At 44.9% G+C, this 17,555-nt stretch overlaps 1 protein-coding gene across 1 annotated transcript; it reads right to left on the reverse strand.

Annotated features, from left to right (window-relative positions):
- Positions 1 to 900: 900 nt before the first annotated feature.
- LOC121273615 (zinc finger protein 850-like) lies at positions 901 to 15,807 on the reverse strand. The gene is made up of 3 exons (XM_041180763.1): positions 15,799 to 15,807; positions 13,729 to 15,761; positions 901 to 1,660 (listed from the first exon to the last, which is right to left on the reverse strand). Exons 1-3 carry the CDS (start codon positions 15,805 to 15,807, stop codon positions 901 to 903), a joined length of 2,802 nt encoding a protein of 933 aa, XP_041036697.1.
- Between the last annotated feature and the right edge of the window lie 1,748 nt (positions 15,808 to 17,555).

Raw genomic sequence — 17,555 nt, forward strand, 5'->3', positions numbered from 1 at the left:
CCAGCCGGAATCCACAAGGAGAAAGTCAGGTGACCCTCGGAGTCCATTCTGAAAACAGACTTTCAACTCAGTCCAAAGTTTAAAAATGTAACCTTGAAAAGAGTTTGTTACAAATCAGCAACACCATTACTGCACATTTTAACATTTTAATTTTTAAAGTATTTTCCCTTCCCTTTGCCCCTGCCAATAGCATCTGCTTTAAGATGACTGGTGCATTGAAATATTTTTAATTATATATTTAATAATAACACACCATAAATTAAATAAATAAATATTCCGATCAATCTTCTCTCTGTGAGGATTCCACTGCCTTGTTGAGCTGACTTTGGACATACCGACTGCTTTTTCCCACTCGGCTCCCACAGCTTCTTCACAGCTCTGTCCAAGCTCACTGTTCACGCTGACTGCTTTCTGCCACAAGACTAACTGCCTTTCATCGTGGGCACCACTGGAGATTTCTTCCTCTGGCTGCAGCCAAGCAAATCTTCCAGCTTCTTTTCCCCTCACCAGTTCCAAGTGAGCTTCAAACTACACAAGACCAAATCTGCAACTTCCTCTGTGAGAAACATCCAGATAAATTAAACAAAAGAACCTTCGACTACCCACAGCCCATCTCCATGGCAACATGGCATATTTTGGGAGGTTCCAAACCAGAAACGCTAACTAAATATATTCTACCTTCAAAACACCCTCTCATTCTGTGATCCATGTGAAATATGAAAAAAGATTTTCACTACAACTTTCAAGGAGCATCAGCCACTGGAAACAAAGTCATGAGACTGGCCAATCAAGCAGGAAGAAACCCTCCAACCCTCCCACTTCACTAAGTGTCAGAATGAACATGGTTCAGTCCTGGATGACATTAACAGCAGCAATAACAGCAGAATCCAGCCCCAGAAATCACTTGTGAACTCGCTGATGTTTCTGCAGGCATATTAATTGAGTGAATCCTTTCCCACACTCAGAGCAGGTGAAGGGCCTCTCTCCAGTGTGAAGTCGCCGGTGAGTCAGCAGGTTTGAGAACTGAGTGAATCCCTTCCCACACTCAGAGCAGGGGAATGGTTTCTCCCCGGTGTGAACTCGCTGGTGTATCAGCAAATGTGATGAATCACAGAATCCCTTCCCACACTTGGAGCAGGTGAACGGCTTCTCTCCAGTGTGAACTCGCTGGTGCTTCCACAAGTTGGATGAGTCAGTGAATCCCTTCCCACACTCCGAGCAAGAGAACAGCCTCTCCCCAGTGTGAACTCGCTGGTGTGTCTGCAGGCTGGAGAACCGAGTGAATCCCTTCCCACACTCGGAGCAGGTGAACAGCCTCTCCCCGGTGTGAACTCGCTGGTGTGTCAAGAGGTTCCATGAGTGAGTGAATCCCTTCCCACACTCGGAGCAGGTGAATGGCCTCTCCCCAGTGTGAACTCGCTGGTGCGTCTGCAGGATGGATGACCTGCTGAATCCTATCCCACACACGGAGCAGGTGAATGGTCTCTCCCCGGTGTGACTGCGCCGATGAATCTCCAGACCAGACGGGGCCCGAAATCCCTTCCCACAGTCCCTACATTTCCATGGTTTCTCCATGGTGTTGGTGTCCTTGTGTCTCTCCTCGATTAAAGATCTGTTGAAGCCTCGTCCGCACACAGAACACGTGAATGGTCTCTTTCCGCTGTGAATGGTGATGTTTTTTTCAGTCTGTGTAACTGGTTGAAGCTCTTTCCACAGTCAGTGCACTGGAAACACTCTCACTCGGGTGTATGTGTCTCGGGCCTTTTCCAGTCACCCTGATGCTTAAAACCTTTTGAAGCAGCCACAACAGACAAACGTTTCTAGTTCTAAATTCAAACGCTGCTCATATTCAGGGCCCAATGAATCAAGTGATTCTGTCAGATCTTGACATCTGTTTTGAGATTTCTGTCTGTAAATCATCCCCTTATAATAGCCTGCAAAAGGAGTTTACAAAAGTCACCACTGTCAGTACAAGAAAGAAATTCAGAACAGGCAATTCTAGTTTCTGTGGCACATTATTTCCTCTCTCCTTCCCCAAAAGCTGTAAATCTCCATCCCACACACCCTCCCTCCATTCTCACTCTGCTGAACCTAATATACACCCTCCCAATTCTCCTGAAGATGACCATTCATATTGCTCGACAGATCCACGCTCATCGCTTCCTGTCCAGGATACAGGAATCATAAGAAATAGGAGCAGGAGGAGGCCATTCAGCCCATCGAGCCTGCTCACCCAATTGAAGTAGGCTTGGTTCAACAAGATCATGGCTCATCTGGCTGTGTCTTTAACTCCATTTTCCTGCCTGTTCCCCATAACCCTTGACTCCCTTGTCAATCAAAACTCTGTCCAACTCAGCCTTGAATATATTCAATGACCCACTTCCACTGCTCTTTGGGGAAGAGAATTCCAAAGACGAACAGCACTCTGAGAGAAGATATTCCTCCTCATTTCAGTCTTAAACAACTTATTTCTAAACTGTGTCCCTATTTCTAAACTACTCGAGTGGAAACATCCTCTCAGCATCTACCCTGTCAAGCTGCCTCAGAATCCAATATGTTTCAATAAGATCACCTCTCATTCTTCTCAAATCCAATTTGTATAGGCCCAACCTGCTCAATGTTTCCTCATAAGATAACCCCTTCATCCCAGGAATCAGCTGAGTGAACCTTCTCTGAACTGCTTCCAATGCAAGTATATCCCTCAAAGAAGGAGCCCAGAACTATACACAGTACTCTAGGTGTGGTCTCACCAATACCCTGTTCAGCTGCAATAAGACTTCCCGACTTTTATACTCCATCCCCCTTGCAATAAAGGTTCCAATTGCCTTCCTCATTACTTGCTGTACCTGCATACTAACTTTTTGTGATTCATGTACAAGGACACCCAGATCCCTCTGCACTGCAGCATTCTGCAGCCTCTCTCCATTTAAAAAATATACCATTAGTCAAGAAGGGTAGTAGGTATAAACAAGGTAATTACAGGCCAGTGAGTCGAACATCAGTGGCAGAGATAGTATTGGAAAATATTCCAAGGGACAGGATTAATCTCCACTTGGAGAGGCAGGGATTAATCAGGGATAGTCAGCATGGCTTTGTTAGGGGGAGATCACGTCTAACTAATTTGATTGAATTTTTCGAAGAGGTGACTGGTTGTGTAGATGAGGGTAGTGCAGTTGATGTAGTCTACATAGACTTCAGTAAGGCTTTTGACAAGATCCCGCATGGAAGAATGGTCAAGAAGGTAAGAGCCCATGGGATCCAGGGCAATTTGGCAAATTGGATGCAAAATTAGCTTTGTGGCAGGAGTGTACATTAATGATTTAGATGTGAATATAGGAGGTATGATCAGTAAGTTCACATAAAAGATGAAAATTGGTGGTATCATAAATAATGACGAGGAAAGCCTTAGACTACAGGATGATATATTTGGGCTAGTAAGATGGATAGGTCAAATAGAATTTAATCCTGAGAAGTGTGAGGTGATGCATTTTGGGAGGACTAACACAGCAAGGGAATACACAATGAATGGTAGGACCCTAGGAAGTACAGAGGATCAGAGGGACCTTTGTGTACATGTTCATAGATCCCTGAAGGCAACAGCACAGGTAGATCAGGTGGTTAAGAAGGCATATGGGATACTTGCCTTTATTAGCCAAGGCATAGAATATAAGAGCAGGGAGGTTATGTTGGAGCTGTGTAAAATGCGAGTTAGGCCACAGCTGGAGTACCATGTGCAGTTCTGGTCGCCACAATATAGGAAGGATGTAATTGCACTGGAGAGGGTGCAGAGGAGATTCACCAGGATGTTGCCTGGGCTGGAGCATTTCAGCTATGAAGTGAGACTGGATAGGCTAGGGTTGATTTCCTTAGAGCAGAGAAGGCTGAGGGGGACCTGAAGTATACAAAATTATGAGGGGCATAGGTAGGGGAGATAGGAAGAAACAATTCCCGTTAGCGGAGGTGACAATAACCAGGGGGCACAGATTTAAGGCAAGGGGCAGGAGGTTTAGAGGGGGTTTGAGGAAAATGTTTTTCACCCAGAGGGTGGTTGGAACCTGGAACACACTGGCTGAGGGGATGGTAGAGGCAGGAATCCTTCACAACATTTAAAAAGTATTTAGATGAGAACTTGAAATGCCATAGCATACAGGGCTACGGGCCAAGTGCTGGAAAACGGGATCAGGGTAGATAGGGGCTTGATAGCCAGCATGGACACAATGGGCCAAAGGGCCTGTTTCTGTGCTGTATAACTCTATGGCTCTAATATTCTACTTTTGTATTCTTCCTGCTAAAATGAACAATCTCACATTTCACACATTATACTCCATCTGCCAATTTTACTCCCACTCACTCCACCTACCACTATCCCTTTGCAGACTCTTTCGGTCCTCCTCACAACATGTTTTCCTAACCATCGTTGCATTGTCAGCAATTTTTATTACAATACAGTCAGTTCCTTCATCCAAGTTATTAATATGGATTGTAAATATTTGAGGCCCCAGTACTGATCCTTGCAGGACTCCACTGCTTACATGTTGCTAACCTCAAAGTGACCCATTTACCCCCAACTCTCTGTTTCCTGTTAGTTTGCCAATCCCCTATCCGTGCTAATATATTGCCCCAACACCATGAACTCTTATCTTGTGGAGTAACCTTTTATGTGGCCCCTTAGAGAAAGCCTTTTGAAAATCCAAATGTGTGGCATCTACTGGTTCCCCAATGACAGATGTTAGACTGACTGGTCTATAGTTTCCTGCTTTCTGTCTCCCTCCTTTCTCAAATGGCTGTGTTACATTTGTGGTTTTCCAATCCACTGGGACCTTTCCAGAATCTTGGGAATTTTCCAAACTGACAAACAATGTATCCGCTATCTCTGCAGACATTTCCTTTAAGAGCTGAGGAAACAGGCCATCAGGTCCCGGAGACTTGTCAGCCATTAGTCCCATTAGTTTTCCTGGGACTTTTGCTCAAGAGATCATGATTGTTTTAAGTTCCTCCTTCTATTGTCTCCTGCTTTTCTACTATTCTTGGGATACTCTTTGTGTCTTCCACTGTGAAGACAGATACAAAATACATGTTCAAAGCCTCTGCCATTCCCATCTTTCAGACTATTAATTTCCCAGTTTCATCCTCTAAGGGATCAAGGCTCACTTTCACTATTCTTCCCCTCTTATGTACTTCAAGAAGATTTTACTGTCTGTATTTATATTTCTTGCTAGTTGTCAGTCATACTCCAGTTCTGTCTCTTTTTTTGTTCATGATGCTTTGCTGCTGTCTAAGATTTTTACAAACTTCTGGCCCATCACTAATCTTTGCAGCATTGAAAATCATCACCCAGGCTGCTAGTCTTAAAGATATGTCTGTGCCTATAATAATGGGCTAAGTGTAATATACAGTACAGGATTATTTGAAAAGAGATTTGGTGGGATATGAGGAAGAACAGTATTTCGGCAGCAGGTGGGCATGTCCTGGAACTTGCTGCCTCTGAGGCTGGTGGAAGTGGAAACAATCAATAATTTCAAAATAAAATTGGTTGACCACCTGAAGGAAATAAACTTGCACGGGAACGGGGATAGAGAGCGGGATTGGGACAGTCCGGATTGCTCCACAGAAAGTCGGCATGGACTCGTGTTGCTGAATGGACTCCGTCTGTGCCTTAATGACTCTTTGACTGGAAATATATAATGTGCCTACAGTACTATATTACAAAACTAGAAGTAATAAATTAACTTTATTACAGAACCATAAATAATATACTTAATATTGACCATATAACAACACTTGACATATCCCTGTCCTAAGATAAAAGCAAAATACTGCGGATGGTGGAAATCTGAAACAAAAACAAAAATAGCTGGGAAAACTCAGCAGGTCTGACAGCATCTGTGGAGAGGAAGACAGAGTTAACGTTTCGAGCCCGTATGACTCTTCATCAGATCATCTTCATCATCAGATATCTCTGTCCTATATTAATTTACTGTCCCCTTAAATGTCAGCCATCTCCTGGGGAAACCACCCCTTTAATTGTGAACACTAGGAAAGAGACCATCCTTTTAGTCTGACAAATAAATATGTCAAGCTGAGGGAGCAAAGGATGTCAATGTCTTTAAGTGAGAGAGAGAGATCTGGGCCAACCTTTCCAGAGTCTGCACCCTCCCTGGATTCACTTCCTTTCACTTCAGTTCCTGCAAGTCAACAATTTACCCCCAGAATGAGAAAAGACATGGAAAGGGGGAGAAAAGAAAGTGTTTTACTCACAGATGTTGGACACAGGAGGAAGTTTTAGTCTGTGTGAAGCTCAAATTTCATTCACACAAAGCCCACGCTCTGATTGGCTGGAGGACCAGAGTTGGGCTATTGGTCCGTCCCTCATCATGACAAGGAGGGGGCGGGCTTCCCCTCTCCCGAGCTCTCCGAGCGGCTTCTCGCTCTGGCCGGAGCCGTCAGCCGGTTGCCTGGAAACCTTGGCTCGAGGAGGGGGAAGAGGGAACAATGGGTGGGGGCGGGGCTCCCGTGTCCGCGCGCGCCTGACCTGCAACTTGGAACCCGAGGACGTCGCCGCGGAGCAGAGTGATTCCTATTGGCTGATTCAGGCAGGGTACATTGTGGACATCACAATACGGAAGTTGGACAGTGAGCTTCAGACTAAAACTTCCTCCTCTGGGCAACATCTGTGAGGAAATCAATGTTTTCCCCTTTCGCTTAATTCATCAAGACCAGAATATTGTTTGCCTATGAATCTAGAAGGAGAAATGTTTGTCCGTTCTGTCTGCTTCAACGGGTTTTAAACATCAGTGTGGCTGGAAAAGCACCGAGACACACACACCCGAGTGAGAGTGTTTCCAGTGCAGAGTGTGGAAACAGCTGTCACCAGTTACACAGCCTGAAGAAACATCGCATCATTCACAGCGCAGGAGAGTGTACACGTGTTGTGTGTGTGGACCCCTCAGTTAATTACTGAACCTGGAAAGACACGAGGACACCTGCACCATGGAAAGAGCGTAGAAATGTGGGGACTGTGGGAAAGTATTCATATCCCCATCAAAGCTGGAAATTCATCAACACAGTCACACCGGGGTGAGGCCATTCATCTGCTCGGTGTGTGGGAAGGGATTCACTCATTCAACCCACCTGATGAGACACCAGTGGGTTCACACAAGAGAGAGACCATTCACCTGCTCTGAGTGTGGGAAGGGATTTCAACATTCATCCACCCTGTGGACACACCAATGAGCTCACACCAGGGAAAGGCAGTTCACCTGCTCTGAGTATGGGAAAGGATTCAGTGAATCGTGCAGCCTACTGTCACACCAGCAAGTTCACACTGGGGAGAGGCCATTCACCAGCACCGTGTGTGGGAAAGGGTTCACTAGGTCTTCCAGCCTGCTGACACACCATGTCACTCAAACCAATGAGAGACCCTTTAAATGCTCTGACTGTGGGAGTAGCTTCAAAAGCTCTCGGGAACTGATGTCCCACCAGCGTTTTCACACTGAGGAGAGACCGTTCAGCTGCTCTCACTGCATAAAGAGGTTTCGAAGCTCATCCAACCTGCGGGAACACCAGCAAGTCCACACCAACGAGAGACCATTCACCTGCTGAGTGTGGGAAAGGATTCACTCAGTTGTCCAAATTGCAGATATACCAGCGAGTTCACACTAGGGAGAGACCGTACCCGTGCTCTGGTTGTGGGAAAAAATTCAGAGATTCTCCAGCCTGCTGAGACACCAGCGAGTTCACACCGGGAAGAGGCCATTCACTTGCTCAGAGTGTGGGAAGGAATTCAATGATTCATCCAATCTGCTGACACACCAGCGAGTTCACACCGGGGAGAGACTATTCACTTGCACCCAGTGTGGGAAAGGATTCACTCTGTTATGCAACCTGCTGAGACACCAGCGAGTTCACAAGTGATTACAGGAGTTGGATTCTGCTGTAATTGCTGTTGTTAATCACATCAAGGACTCAACCATGTTCATTCTGACAGCTGGTGAAGCAAGAGGGTCGAAGGGTTTCTTTCTGCTGGACTGGCTGGTCTCATGACAATGCTTCCAGTGGGCTGATACTCTTTGAGTCTGGAGTGTACATTTCCACTGAAATGATCCACAAAAGCTGATCAAGTACATTTTACCCTGTATAGTAAATAATGATTTTCCTACCACTGCAGGTAGATCTGAAATAAATACCTTGGTCTCGGTTCCATTGAGTCTACAGCACAGGGCCAGGCCAGTCGGCTCAATTGGTTTCTGTCAGTATTTATGCTCCACATGAGCCTCCACCCACCTCTCTTCATCTCCCCCATCAGCATATCCTTCTATTCATTTCTCCCTCATGTATGTATCTAGCTTCCCCTTAAATGTATTCATGCTATTCACCTCAATCACTCACTGTGGTAGTGAGTTCCATATTCTCACCATTCGCTGGGCAAAGAGGTTTCTCATGAAATCCCTATTGGATTATTGAACCCCTTCATAATCTTAAAGACTTCCATCAGGTCACCCTTCAGTCGTCTCTGGTGCTGCTCTTCAGGACTAATTATGCTTCTCTCCGGTGTCAGAGTCCAGACTTAGGTTGCACTTGCATTTTATCTGCAGCTTTCATGTGAAGCAAAACCACGACCAGGTTCTTGCTCCACAGGAATTGGCTGCAAACCTATCCCCCGCCCTGCTCGCATACTACGCTGCTACTCTTGCATCTTGCTCATCCATTCCTCCCACCCAAGAAGTAGGAGCAGCTGCTACATCATTAGTAAGCTGAGAATTGTGGAAAATCCATTGTCGACTCTGTAGGATATCAGATTTCAAACTGGCATCTGGGATCTCGGAGGGTTTCACAGGGTCATCAGATCTGGGATCCGATTTGTTACAAGCATGGAGCGGTGCATCTTGTGAGTTCCACAATCTATATTTTCTGTACTTACTGACTCATTATCTATTTTTGTCGATATTTGCTGATTTAAATATGAAAATATTCTGCAATGTAAGTGGCATTTCCAATTAGCTAACTGCCTTTGGAGAATGTGTCAGGATTGACGGGGTCTCTCCCACATAGTGAATCATAATAAAGCAGCCCTGCTGGATTGGTGTCCCATCCAGCACCCACACACAGTAGCAGCCAGTGTGTACCATCCGCAAGATGCACTGCAGCAACTCACCAAGGCTCCTTAGACAGCACCTTCCAAACCCACAACTTCTACCACCTCGAAGGACAAGGGCAGCAGATGCATGGGAACACCACCACCTGCAAGCTCCCCTGCGAGTTACTCACCATCCTGACTTGGAAATATATCCCCGTTCATTCACTGTCGCTGGCTCAAAATCCTGGAATTTCCTCCCTAACAGCACTATGGGTGTACCTACACCACATGGACTGCAGCAGTTCAAGAAGTGGCTCAAACCACCTTCTTAAGGGTAATTAGGGATGTGCATAAATGTTGGCCTAGCCAGCGACACCCACATCCCATTAAAGAACAGAAAGAGTCTTTGGTTCTGATCAGCTCCCCATGACAAACAAGAACAAACAGGCCACGCTGCCCCATTCAGTAACTTGAATACACCCATTATCTGTTCACCTCTTCCTGAGCCTGACTGGCTTCTGCTGTCTCACTCTGTGTGGAGATTCTCACCGACCATTTCTGGTCACTTTCCTCGCCAGGCACCAAACTAGAATGTTACCATCCCGGTCAGGACTGTTAGTGCTTAAGAGAGAAATCTCAACACTCAGTAATTAACTGAAAGAACTAGGCCACAAAATTTCATGTTTATAAACAAATGTTTGTGATCCAAATAAAAATTAAACAAATTAAGCATTCCTACCTTTACACTATAGTTTATATCTGCGTTTGCTATGAATCCAGTTTTCCTTTTACTCCCTCCCCAAGAGTTCCCTTACCTTACAAAATACTGAAGGTTCATTCACTTTCCTTAGGGACCAACCCAAAGGTATGCCACAGCCCTCTGGAATTTACTTTGATTTGTCCTCAGTTTCCCAGTCCGGCACTCAGACTTCCAGAGCTCTTTCTCTCTGTGAGGATTCCACTGCCTTCTTGAGCTGACTTTGGACAGACCGACTGCTTTTTCTCTGTCGGCTCCAAAAGCTTCTTCACAGCTCTGTCAAAGCTCACTGTTCAAGCTGACTGCTTTCTGCCACAAGCCTTTCACCCTGGGGACCACTGGAAATTTCTTCCTCCACCTTCAAGCTGGGCAAATCTTCCAGTCTCTTTCCCTCTCACACAAACTCCAAGTGAGCTGCAGCCTTCACAAGACTAACAACTCATTCTTATGTTGGTCAAAATCTTCCTTGGCCACTTTGAGAATATCACTCAGATGCTTTTTATGTTGAAGCGAAAACGTTTGATATTCTTGTTTGGTCTGATCTTTAAACAATTTGTAATCTTTCAGTTTTTCCTCATCCTGTTCAGGGTTAATTTTATTTAACTCTTTGTGGATGATGTCGACAGCTTCTCCATTTTGGAATTTTATTTTTCCTTCTAACACTGAGTCTTCCACGCAATTCACAAACCACATCATTTTGAGGTTTTAAATGGTCTTTTGTGAACAGTTCCTTTGTCTGAACACCTGCTGTTGTATCCTGTACTTTTTCTGCACTGGCAGGCACATTTCATTCAACGTTAGGTGTTATTAAATCCCAGGATCACTTTGAGGTCTTAGTCCTTTCTGTTGAGAATTTTTAATTTGAGTTTCTGCAGACACATTTGCTGCCTCTGTACTGTCCATTACTGGGGTGGATACATCTGTATTTTTACTTGAATCAGTCCTTTGCCCAGCTGGATTACAAATAGGTGAGGAAGCTTTCACTCAAGGGAGAGCATCTTAACTGTGCACACCGGCCCAGGTTGTGGAAACACTATACTGCTCGCTATATCATTTCCCAATATAAAATCCATGTGATTAACTTGGAAACAACACCAACAGTAACAGACTCCTTTACCAGATCACAATTTCAATTCACTCTAAACAATGGGGATAGACATACATTTCCCATCAATACCCTGTATTAATACATTTTTATTCACTGAACATTTTGAACAAAGATCTTAATTTTTTAATAACAATCAGCTCTTAGCTAAACCAGTATCTCTCAGGATAACAATCTTTTGAGGCTCTTTCACGGACAAAAATTTGTTGACTTCCCCTTCAAATATAAATCCTTCATAATCCCTCGTGTCTATTGTCACCCATTGTAAATACATTAGAAGGTATTGATTTCTCACAAACTTCCCTCTCTGGTACACCTTCATTTGCCAAAACCTCAGGTTTACTTTTTAATCTCCAACAATTAACTTTTAAATGTCCAACCCAATGTCAATGAAAACATATCGGTCCTTTTGATTCACTTGCATCTTCTGCACTATCTTTTTGACAACTGTGGGGAGAATATTTTGTTTAATTTCTGCTATCTCTTTCACTCTAAATAGAGTCCCATTCATTATCATGCGAGTTAACTCTCCTGCTCCTGTATGGGATAGCAACCAATAGTTTTCTGTCACCTTGGTGTCTGAGTTAAATCATTGCTACCAGCTAAAACAGCAGCTTCCCTTTTATTAAAAAAAAAATCCTGCAGTCCTCCAGGTGTGTCCTAATAGTTAAAGGAACGCTGTTTTTAAATTTTTCATTCGATACCACTTCCCTCACATTTTTCAAACTCTGTTCAATTTCCACTGCTTGAAACCACCTGTCGAACAACATTTCAATTTCCCTCGCAAATTCTAGGAATGGTTGTGTCTATCTTTTCCTCAAAGACTGAACTTGTAATTGATAAACTTTGACAACAAGCTCCTATGCATTAATTACCACAGATTTAATCATCTCATAATCTGAAGAATGCTCTTCTAAAAGACTTGAATAACCATCCATTTTATTCCCATCAACACACTTTGCAAAATAAGAGTCCATGTCTCTTTTGGAAACCCTAACTTTGAAGCAACTTTATCAAATGAGATGAAATATCTTCCAATTCCATCCTCAGTGAAATTAGGCACTAGGCAAATAGAGCAAAATCAAAACTCGAAGTGGAACTTGACTCCTTGTCTAAACTATTAGGTCCTGTTTCATACTGTTTAATTCTTTTCTCTCTTTGAAGCTCTCTGTCTCTTTCTTCCCTTTCTAGTTTTCTCTTTGGCGTTCTCATTCAAACTTCCGCAATTCCATTTCTTTTGATCTTTCTTTTTCATTTTCCTGGCTTTCAAGTTCGAGTTTTTGCTTTTCTCTATCCCTTTGGAATTCTCATTCAAGTTGTTTCATCTGAATTCTAGGCAACTCAACTGGATTGTTAGCTGGACGATGCTTTCCTTTTACAAATTCCAAATGCTGTGCTATTGCCTCAACTATTTCTGCTTTATTAACTGTATCAATTTTGCAAAACACCCAGGGACAAACCTTCTCCCTCAAGACATATTAACAATTAACAAAGCCATTCTGCTTCTCAACAAATACATTAAAGTTCACCATGAAATCTGGTTGGCCCAAATTTTTGCAAAGCCTAGTGCACCAATATCAGTCGGTGGATTCAAAAATCTTAGAGGAGCCCCAATTTTGTTATGATCCTGGTGGGGACCATTAATGTTTAAAAATAAATTCAAACCCACAATAATTAACTGAAGGAACTGCAGCACACCATTTCACAAACTTAATTGTGTGTAAAAAAAAAACATTAAAAACTAAGCATTTCTAACTTAACAGTACGGGCGGGATTTTCCGGTCATGCCCACCACAGAACCAAAAATTCCCACCGGAATCAACAGATCTTTTCCATCCCACCCGTAACAATTCCAGAAGCGGGGAAGCTGCGTTCCATTTTTTAGCTCCACCCTAGAGTTCTCTGATATGTTACGAGACCTTGAAGGTTATTCACTTTTCCGACCAACAGACATGCCACAGCCCTCTGGAATTCACTTTGGTTCTGCCCAGCATTCCACCTTCTCTGAGGTACAAGATTTCCTAGGCATCTTTCCTTTGGCTTTTGGATAATCAACCTGTCAAAATTTCTTTAAGACTTCACAACTGTGGATTCCTCAGCTCAAGATTAAGTTAAGATTGGGGATCAAAGGTTACGGGAGAATGGGGTTGAGAAACTTAACAGCCATGTTTGAATGGCGGAGCAGACTCGAAGGGCTGAAAGGCTTAATTTCTGCTCCTATGTCTTATGGTCTTAAGTTTCACTGCCCTCCTGCCCTGAATTTCCACTCATTGATTTTTCCTCCAGCTGTTCTGACATCTCGTTCACAACTCTTTCCAAACTAAATGTTCAAGCTGGCTCCTTTCTGTCGTGAGGGTAACTTCCTTTCACTGTGAGGACCACTGTAGGTTTCTTCCTCGAGCTCCAAGCTAGGTAAACCCTCCAGCCTTCTCTCCCCTCACCAATTCCAAGAGAGCTGCAAACTACACAACTACCTTCTGTGAGAAACACCGAGATAAATTAAACAAAAGAACCTTCAAACCACCACAGCCCATCTCCATGGCAGTTGGGAGGTTCCAAACAGAAATGCAAACAAAATGTATTTTAGTTTCAAATATCCTTTGATTCTGTGATCCATGTGAAATGTGAAATTAGATTTTCGCTAAAGGCTCAAACAGCATCAGCCCACTGGGAGCAAAGTCATGAGACCGGCCAGACCCTCCCACTTCACCAACTGTCAGAATGAACATGATTCAGTCCTGGATGTGATTAACAGCAGCAATAGCAGCAGAATCCAACCCCTGTAATCACTTGTGAACTCGCTGCTGTTTCGGTAGACTGGATAACCGAGTGAAGCCCTTCCCACACTGAGAGCAGGTGAATGGCCTCTCCCCAGTGTGAATTCGCTGGTGTGTCTGCAGAGTGGATAACCGAGTGAGTGCCATCAAACACTGAGAACAAGTGAATGGCCTTTCCCCAGTGTGAACCCGTTGATGTGTCTGCAGGTGGGATGACTGAGTGAACCCCTTCCCACACTCAGAGCAGGTGAATGGCCTCTCCCCGGTGTGAACCCATTGGTGTATCAGCAGGATGGCTGTATCAGTGAATCCCTTTCCACACTCTGAGCAGGTGAATGGCCTCTCCCCAGTGTGAACTCGTTGGTGTAGCAGCAGGTTAGATAACTTAATGAATCCCTTCCCACATACAGAGCTGATAAATCGCCTCTCCCCAGTGTGAACTCGCTGGTGTTTCAGCAGATTGGATGAATCACTGAAACTCTTCCCACACTCAGAGCAGGTGAACGGTCTCTCCCTGGTGTGAACTCGCTGATGTGTCAGCAGATGGGATGACTGAATGAATCCCTTCCCACACTCAAAGCAGTTGAACGGCCTCTCCCCGGTGTGAATTCGCTGGTGTTCTTGCAGGGTGGATAGCTGACTAAATTCCTTCCCACACTCAGAGCAGGTAAATGGCCTCTCCCCGGTGTGAACTCGCTTGTGTGTCTGCAGGTTGCAGAACCGACTGAATCCCTTCCCACACTCAGAGCAGGAGAATGGCCTCTCCCCGGTGTGAACTCGCTGGTATGGCCGCAGTGTGGATGAATCACTGAATCCCTTCCCACACTCACAGCAGGTGTAGGGCCTCTCCCCAGTGTTAAATCGCTGGTGTGTCTGCAGGTCGTAAGACCGAGTGAATCTCTTTGCACATTCAGAACAGACAAGCCAGTCCCCAGTGTGAAGTCGCTGGTGTGTCAGCAGGTAGAATGACCGAGTGAATCCCTTCCCACACTGAGAGCAGGTGAACGGCCTCTCCCCAGTGTGAATTCGCTGGTGTGTCTGCAGAGTGGATAACCGAGTGAATGCCATCAAACACTGAGAACAAGTGAATGGCCTTTCCCCAGTGTGAACCCGTTGATGTGTCTGCAGGTGGGATGACTGAGTGAACCCCTTCCCACACTCAGAGCAGGTGAATGGCCTCTCCCCGGTGTGAACCCATTGGTGTATCAGCAGGATGGCTGTATCAGTGAATCCCTTTCCACACTCTGAGCAGGTGAATGGCCTCTCCCCAGTGTGAACTCGTTGGTGTAGCAGCAGGTTAGATAACTTAATGAATCCCTTCCCACATTCAGAGCTGATAAATCGCCTCTCCCCAGTGTGAACTCGCTGGTGTTTCAGCAGATTGGATGAATCACTGAAACTCTTCCCACACTCAGAGCAGGTGAACGGTCTCTCCCTGGTGTGAACTCGCTGATGTGTCAGCAGATGGGATGACTGAATGAAACCCTTCCCACACTCAAAGCAGTTGAACGGCCTCTCCCAGGTGTGAATTCGCTGGTGTTCTTGCAGGGTGGATAGCTGACTAAATTCCTTCCCACACTCAGAGCAGGTAAATGGCCTCTCCCCGGTGTGAACTCGCTTGTGTGTCTGCAGGTTGCAGAACCGACTGAATCCCTTCCCACACTCAGAGCAGGAGAATGGCCTCTCCCCGGTGTGAACTCGCTGGTGTGCCCGCAGTGTGGATGAATCACTGAATCCCTTCCCACACTCACAGCAGGTGTAGGGCCTCTCCCCAGTGTTAAATCGCTGGTGTGTCAGCAGATTGCATGACTGAGTGAATCCTTTCCCACATTCAGAGCAGGTGAACGGCCTCTCCCCAGTGTGAACCTGCTGATGTGCCAGCAGCTGGGATGAACCATTGAACCCCTTCCCACATACAGAGCAGGCGAATGGTCTCTCCCCACTGTGACTGCGTCGATGAGTTTCCAGTTCACAGGGGGCACGGAACCCCTTCCCACACTCCCCACATTTCCATGGTTTCTCCATGATGTGGGTGTCCTTGTAACTCTCCAGGTTCTACCATCAGTTGAAGCCTCATTCATACACAAACCATGTATACAGTCCTTCCTGCTATGAATGGTGCAATATTTATTCAGGATGTGTAAATGGTTAAAAGCTCTTTCCACAGTCAGTGCACTGGAAACACTCTCACTCGGGTGTGTCTCTGTCTCCGTGCTTTTCTGGTCACACCATGTTTAAAATCTCTTCAAGCAGACAGAACAGATAAACGTTTCCCCTTCTAGATTCAAAGGCCAGTGATATTCATGTCCCGATGAATTGAGTGACTCTGTCAGATCATGATGTGTCGTTTGGTTTGATATTTCTGCTTTCAAATCCTCTCCTTCTAACATCCTGTAACAGGAGTTTACAAAAGTCATCACTGTCAGTACAGGATAGAAATTCAAAACAGACCATTCTAGTTTCTATGGAACATTCTTTCCCCTCTCGTTCCCCAAAAGCTGTAAATTTCCATCCCACACCCATTCCCTTCATTCTCACTCTGCTGTACCTAATATATACCCTCCCAATTCTACTGAAGATATCAATTCATGTTGATCGACAGATCCATGCACAGCACTTTATATATATTTGGTAGATGAATAATGTGTGCTATATACAGTACTGTATTACTTGATTAGAGATATACCAAGGATGTGAGGAAGAACTTTATTTAGGCAGTGAATGGTCATCAACTGGAACTCGTTACCTATGAGGATGGTGGAAGTGGAGGTGATCAATTATTTTAAAACACAAGTGTCTGGTCACATAAAGGAAATAAACTTGAAGGAAATAAACAAATAAACTTGCAGGGAATGGGGATGTAGAGAGGGAATGAGACCAACTGGATTGCTCTATAGAGAGTCGGCCTTGAGTTTCTGAGTGGACTCTTTCTGTGTCGTACTGACTGGAAAGTTAAAACATAGCTACAGAACCATATTACAATACAATACCAGAAATAATAATAAATGTATTTTATTACAGAATTCATAAATAATATATCTAATATGTACCACATAACAACACTAGACATATCTCTGTTGTTACAATCCCCGTGGAGACCAATAACCTTAAAATGATAAAATTTTACTGTAACAATCAAACTAAAATCAACAATTTCCCCCAGAATGAGAAAAGAAACGGAAAGGGGGAAAAAGAAAGTGTTTTACTCACAGATGTTGGACCTAGGAGGAAGTTTTAATTTGTGTGAAGCTCAATCTTCATTCACACAAAGCCCGCGCTCTGATTGGCTGGAGGACAGGGGTTCTTCCGGTACTCCAACTCCTCCCATTGGTCAGTATCCCGTATGCAGAAAATGAGAGACAAAATGCCGTGCCCAAGTAGCCAATGGGAAAAACTGGAGGACCGGAAGAGCACTGCTCATCCAACCAATCAGAGTGCGGGTCTTATTCTGGTCCCCGCCTCTCCCTCGGACATGCGCAGTCCCGGGCGCCCGCCCGCGCGGCAGATAGAACGGTTTCCGCACTGTGGAGGATTGTGGGAGCTGCGGCCGCCATTACTCATCCAGAGCCCAGACTCCAAACTCCAAACTCCTGGGACTGGGATGGAAAGTGGAGGTGGGGGCCGCAGTGACCCCACTCTGAAACAAAGTACATGTGGGTAGTCACTGGATTTAATTGTGACGCCCCCTTAGCAAAACAATTTGCTAACTTCAGGTGTAAAGATTTAGACACCTGGGTGACAGATTGAGGAGGGCAATAGGTGAGTGTGAAACTGAACACGGCAGTCAGCACCTTCAGGGGAGGATAGTACGATCAATTGGGGTTACAACCATTAGGGAGA

Source organism: Carcharodon carcharias, assembly GCF_017639515.1.
Source record: "Carcharodon carcharias isolate sCarCar2 chromosome 27 unlocalized genomic scaffold, sCarCar2.pri SUPER_27_unloc_1, whole genome shotgun sequence".
Taxonomy (NCBI): Eukaryota; Metazoa; Chordata; class Chondrichthyes; order Lamniformes; family Lamnidae; genus Carcharodon; species Carcharodon carcharias.